This window comes from Carcharodon carcharias, unplaced genomic scaffold, assembly GCF_017639515.1.
Source record: "Carcharodon carcharias isolate sCarCar2 unplaced genomic scaffold, sCarCar2.pri scaffold_1198_ctg1, whole genome shotgun sequence".
In the NCBI taxonomy this organism is placed as follows: Eukaryota; Metazoa; Chordata; class Chondrichthyes; order Lamniformes; family Lamnidae; genus Carcharodon; species Carcharodon carcharias.
Window position 1 is genome coordinate 1 of NW_024471045.1, and position 6,393 is coordinate 6,393.

General features: G+C 62.3%; 1 protein-coding gene across 1 annotated transcript; it reads left to right on the plus strand.

Annotated features, from left to right (window-relative positions):
- Positions 1-167: 167 nt before the first annotated feature.
- On the plus strand, positions 168-5,866 carry LOC121275180 (TOX high mobility group box family member 4-like; the record flags this gene model as incomplete). The annotated part of the gene is made up of 4 exons (XM_041182600.1): positions 168-248; positions 911-1,309; positions 1,379-1,627; positions 5,688-5,866. Coding segments are annotated over 4 exons (908 nt in total), but the record flags the coding sequence as incomplete, so codon positions are not given.
- Between the last annotated feature and the right edge of the window lie 527 nt (positions 5,867-6,393).

The window sequence follows — 6,393 nt, forward strand, 5'->3', positions numbered from 1 at the left end:
GGGTAAGTGCTCAGTAACACACCCCGGTGCGTGGACAGCCCACGCTGACAGTGTACCATGCGGATGGGAAGGGGAGTGGGCCACTCCCTGCTGCAGACGAGTTTGTGTTGGGCTCTATGTCGGTGGCTGTGTTGTGACTTTCTACCCTTCCCTCCACATCCCCACAGATATACAAGAGGAAAACTGAGGCTGCAAAGAAGGAATATTTAAAAGCACTGGCCTCCTACAGGGCCAGTCTCGTCTCCAAGGTAAGGACCGGACTGAGGACCTGGGGGCTATCGCTGTCTGCTTTCGTTCCATCTCCTGTTAAATTTCCTGCAACAATCGCAACCATCACAGCTCCCAATTACTGACCGGCAGATTGTCATCTGTACCCCTCTGGACCATCGCCACCCAGCCTTAACTGCAAACATCGAGTGTTTGATGGGGACGGTGTAGAGGGAGATCTACTCTGTATCTAACCCCGTGCTGTACCTGTCCTGGGAGTGTTTGATGGGGACGGTGTAGAGGGAGATTTACTCTGTATCTAACCCCGTGCTGTACCTGTCCTGGGAGTGTTTGATGGGGACAGTGTAGAGGGAGATCTACTCTGTATCTAACCCCGTGCTGTACCTGTCCTGGGAGTGTTTGATGGGGACGGTGTAGAGGGAGATCTACTCTGTATCTAACCCTGTGCTGTACCTGTCCTGGGATTGTTTGATGGGGACGGTGTAGAGGGAGCTTTACTCTGTATCTAACCCCGTGCCCTACCTGTCCTGGGAGTGTGTGATGGGGCCGGTGTAGAGGGAGATTTACTCTGTAACTAACCCCGTGCTGTACCTGTCCTGGGAGTGTTTAATGGGGCCGGTGTAGAGGGAGATTTACTCTGTAACTAACCCCGTGCCATGTATTTCTGATTGTGTGTTTACAGAGCGCCGTGGACCCGAGCGAGGCGGAGATCCTACAGTCCGTGCAGCAAACGCTGGCGTCGACCAGCCTCTCCCCGGCCCTGCTCGTCTCCTCCTCCTCCTCCTCCTCCTCCTCCTCCTCCTCCTCCACCACCACCACCGGCAGCACCGGCGCGGTCCAGCCGGCCGCCCCCCGGGTCCTGGTCTCCTGCCAGGGTCCGGTCACCAGCCGGCACATGCCAGCCGGGTCGCAGAGCCTGCTGACCGTCCTGCCCGGCGGGGTGGTCGCCGCCACCCACGCCCTGCGCCTGGCCCCTCCCAGCCCCCAGCTGGTGCAGGTCCAGCTGCCCGGCGGCGGCGGCGGCGCTGGGGTGGGGGGTGCCGGCAGCGGCGGCCAGCTGCGGCTCCAGCGCCTCCAGCCCCCTCCCCCGCTCCAGCCCATGCCCCCGCCCCCCCTCCAGTCCATGCCCCCCCACCCCCCGCCCCTCCAGGCCGGCCCCCAACCCAAGCTGCGCCAGCCCATGCCCCAGCCTCCCCCCCTCCAGGTCCAGATCATCCAGCTCCAGCACCTGCAGACGGCGCCGCAGCCGCAGCCGCAGCCCCCTCCCCCCCACCACAACCCCGCCCCGCCGGCCCTGACCCTGCCCACCATCGCCCCCTGCCCCCGACCCCCCTCCAGCAGCGCCCCGCCCCTCGCCATCCTGGAACATTCCGGCCCCCCGTCCGAGGACGTGGCACAGGTGAGCGCGTCGAGTCGCCCGTTTCTTCTTCCCTCTCCTGACTCTGACGGATTGACTGTTCTCCCCCCTCTCCTGAGGGCGCGTGCACTTGTCGACGTTCTCTGCCCGTTTCCTCCTTTTGCCATTGTTACCTCCCCGGTTCCATCCTCTCGGAGTTGGGTGGGGGGGGTGGGGGTGCGGAGTTTGGTGATGGCCGGCGTTCACTTTAGCTACTCTCCTCCTTTTTTTTTTTTACCCGAAGTGCTGACTGTGGGGATGTCGGTGGGGTGCGCAGGGTGTGGGCAACGACCGTGGGGATTCGAGGTGGGGGGGGGTGGGGCACTGTCGGGGTTCCAGGCGCGTGCTGACTCTCTCGGGGTTCAGGACGTGCTGGGTGCCGGGGCTCGGGGAGGGGGGGGCGGTGGCGGTGGTGGGTTCAGGGGTCAGTAACCGTCCATTGGGGTTGAGGGGTCAGTGACCGTCGGGGTTGAGGGGTCAGTGACCATCCGTTGGGGTTGAGGGGTCAGTGACCGTCCGTTGGGGTTAAGGGGTCAGTGACCGTCCGTTGGGGTTGAGGGGTCAGTGACCGTCCATTGGGGTTGAGGGGTCAGTGACCGTTGGGGTTGAGGGGTCAGTGACCGTCCGTTGGGGTTGAGGGGTCAGTGACCGTCCGTTGGGGTTGAGGGGTCAGTGACCGTCCGTTGGAGTTGAGGGGTCAGTGACCGTCCGTTGGGGTTGAGGGGTCAGTGACCGTCCGTTGGGGTTGAGGGGTCAGTGACCGTTGGGGTTGAGGGTTCAGTGACTGTCCATCGGGGATAAAGGGTCAGTGATCATTGGGGTTGAGGGGTCAGTGACTGTCCATTGGGGTTGAGGGGTCAGTGACTGTCCATTGGGGTTGAGGGGTCAGTGACTGTCGGGGTTGAGGGGTCAGTGACTGTCCATTGGGGTTGAGGGGTCAGTGACCGTTGGGGTTGAGGGTTCAGTGACTGTCCATCGGGGATAAAGGGTCAGTGATCATTGGGGTTGAGGGGTCAGTGACTGTCCATTGGGGTTGAGGGGTCAGTGACTGTCCATTGGGGTTGAGGGGTCAGTGACCGTCCATCGGGGATGAAGGGTCAGTGACCGTTGGGGTTGAGGGTTCAGTGACCATCCATCGGAGATGAAGGGTCAGTGACCGTCGGGGTTGAGGGGTCAGTGACCGTCCATTGGGGTTGAGGGGTCAGTGACCGTTGGGGTTGAGGGGTCAGTGACCGTCCGTTGGGGTTGAGGGGTCAGTGATCGTCCGTTGGGGTTGAGGGGTCAGTGACCGTCCGTTGGGGTTGAGGGGTCAGTGACCGTCCGTTGGGGTTGAGGGGTCAGTGACCGTCCGTTGGGGTTGAGGGGTCAGTGACCGTCCGTTGGGGTTGAGGGTTCAGTGACTGTCCATCGGGGATAAAGGGTCAGTGATCATTGGGGTTGAGGGTCAGTGACTGTCCATTGGGGTTGAGGGGTCAGTGACTGTCCATTGGGGTTGAGGGGTCAGTGACCGTCCATCGGGGATGAAGGGTCAGTGACCGTTGGGGTTGAGGGTTCAGTGACCATCCATCGGAGATGAAGGGTCAGTGACCGTCGGGGTTGAGGGGTCAGTGACCGTCCATTGGGGTTGAGGGGTCAGTGACCGTCCATTGGGGTTGAGGGGTCAGTGACCGTCGGGGTTGAGGGGTCAGTGACCGTCCGTTGGGGTTGAGGGGTCAGTGACCGTCCGTTGGGGTTGAGGGTTCAGTGACTGTCCATCGGGGATAAAGGGTCAGTGATCATTGGGGTTGAGGGGTCAGTGACTGTCCATTGGGGTTGAGGGTCAGTGACTGTCCATTGGGGTTGAGGGGTCAGTGACCGTCCATCGGGGATGAAGGGTCAGTGACCGTTGGGGTTGAGGGTTCAGTGACCATCCATCGGAGATGAAGGGTCAGTGACCGTCGGGGTTGAGGGGTCAGTGACCGTCCATTGGGGTTGAGGGGTCAGTGACCGTCGGGGTTGAGGGGTCAGTGACCGTCCATTGGGGTTGAGGGGTCAGTGACTGTCCATTGGGGTTGAGGGGTCAGTGACTGTCCATTGGGGTTGAGGGGTCAGTGACTGTCCATCGGGGATGAAGGGTCAGTGACCGTCGGGGTTGAGGGGTCAGTGACTGTCCATTGGGGTTGAGGGGTCAGTGACCGTCCATCGGGGATGAAGGGTCAGTGATCGTTGGGGTTGAGGGGTCAGTGACCATCCATCGGAGATGAAGGGTCAGTAACCGTCGGGGTTGAGGGTTCAGTGACCGTCCATTGGGGTTGAGGGGTCAGTGACCGTCGGGGTTGAGGGGTCAGTGACCGTCCATTGGGGTTGAGGGGTCAGTGACTGTCCATTGGGGTTGAGGGGTCAGTGACTGTCCATTGGGGTTGAGGGGTCAGTGACTGTCCATTGGGGTTGAGGGGTCAGTGACCGTCCATCGGGGATGAAGGGTCAGTGACCGTCGGGGTTGAGGGGTCAGTGACTGTCCATTGGGGTTGAGGGGTCAGTGACCGTCCATCGGGGATGAAGGGTCAGTGACCGTCAGGGTTGAGGGGTCAGTGACTGTCCATTGGGGTTGAGGGGTCAGTGACCATCCATCGGGGTTGAGGGTTCAGTGACCGTCCATTGGGGTTGAGGGTTCAGTGACCGTCCATCGGGGATGAAGGGTCAGTGACCGTTGGGGTTGAGGGGTCAGTGACCATCCATCGGGGATGAAGGGTCAGTGACCGTTAGGGTTGAGGGGTCAGTGACCATCCATCGGGGATGAATGGTCAGTGACCGTCCATCGGGGATGAAGGTTCAGTGACCGTTGGGGTTGAGGGTTCAGTGACCATCCATCGGGGATGAAGGGTCAGTGACCGTTGGGGTTGAGGGGTCAGTGACCATCCATCGGGGATGAATGGTCAGTGACCGTCCATCGGGGATGAAGGGTCAGTGACCGTTGGAGTTGAGGGGTCAGTGACCATCCATCGGGGATGAAGGGTCAGTGACCGTTAGGGTTGAGGGGTCAGTGACCATCCATCGGGGATGAATGGTCAGTGACCGTCCATCGGGGATGAAGGTTCAGTGACTGTTGGGGTTGAGGGGTCAGTGACCATCCATCGGGGATGAAGGGTCAGTGACCGTTGGGGTTGAGGGGTCAGTGACCATCCATCGGGGATGAATGGTCAGTGACCGTCCATCGGGGATGAAGGGTCAGTGACCGTTGGAGTTGAGGGGTCAGTGACCATCCATCGGAGATGAAGGGTCAGTGACCGTCGGGGTTGAGGGGTCAGTAACCGTCCATTGGGGTTGAGGGGTCAGTGACCGTTGGGGTTGAGGGGTCAGTGACTGTCCATTGGGGTTGAGGGGTCAGTTACTGTCCATTGGGGTTGAGGGGTCAGTGACTGTCCATTGGGGTTGAGGGGTCAGTGACTGTCCATTGGGGTTGAGGGGTCAGTGACCGTCCATCGGGGATGAAGGGTCAGTGACCGTCAGGGTTGAGGGGTCAGTGACTGTCCCTTGGGGTTGAGGGGTCAGTGACCGTCCATCGGGGTTGAGGGTTCAGTGACCGTCCATTGGGGTTGAGGGTTCAGTGACCGTCCATCGGGGATGAAGGGTCAGTGACCGTTGGGGTTGAGGGGTCAGTGACCATCCATCGGGGATGAAGGGTCAGTGACCGTTGGGGTTGAGGGGTCAGTGACCATCCATCGGGGATGAATGGTCAGTGACCGTCCATCGGGGATGAAGGTTCAGTGACCGTTGGGGTTGAGGGTTCAGTGACCATCCATCGGAGATGAAGGGTCAGTGACCGTCGGGGTTGAGGGGTCAGTGACCGTCCATTGGGGTTGAGGGGTCAGTGACCGTCCATTGGGGTTGAGGGGTCAGTGACCGTCGGGGTCGAAGGGGTCAGCGTCCGGGTTCAGGGGTCAGCGTCGGGTTGAGGAGGTGCCGGGGCAGTTTAACGGGTGGAGTTGGGTCTTTAAGCTGTGATCTTGTACTAATGTTCTCCCCCTCCCTCTCCCCCTCCCTCCCTCCCTCCCTCCCTCCCTCTCCGTTTTGCCCTCCTCAGGTGGACTCCCCACCCCAGGCTGACGTGGAGCTGGTGACCAGCTCCCCCCCGGCCCCACCCTCCGTGCTCTCCAGCAGCCCCCAGCTGTGTGTGCGGACTGGCTGCACCAACTCCCCTGTGCCCAGCAGCGACTGGGACGGTGAATACTGCAGCAACGAGTGTGTGGTCAGTCACTGCAGGTGAGGGGGCAGGGCACCCAGCACAGGGTCACTGAGGTGGGGGGGGAGGGGGCGGCAGTAAGGCCAGGAGGGAGAGAGGTTGGAGGGGCTGAGGGGGAGAGTGGAAAGTGGGGACGGCAGGGGGTGAGGGTGGGTGGGGAGGGAGGGAGGGTGGGCAGGGAGGGTGGGTGGGGAGGGGAGGGAGGGTGGGCAGGGAGGGTGGGTGAGGGTGGGGGAGGGAGGGTGGGTGGGGGGCGGGGGAGAGGTGGGGAGCGGGAGGAGTGTGGGCGGGGGGAGAGGTGGGGAGCAGGGGGAGTGTGGGCGGGGGGAGAGGTGGGGAGCGGGGGGAGTGTGGGCGGGGGGAGAGGTGGGGAGCGGGGGGAGTGTGGGCGGGGGGAGAGGTGGGGGGCGGGGGAGAGGTGGGAGCGAGGGGAGTGTGGGCGGGGGGAGAGGTGGGGAGCGGGGGGAGAGGTGGAGAGCGAGGGGAGTGTGGGCGGGGGGAGAGGTGGAGAGCGGGGGGAGTGTGGGCGGGGGGAGAGGTGGGGAGC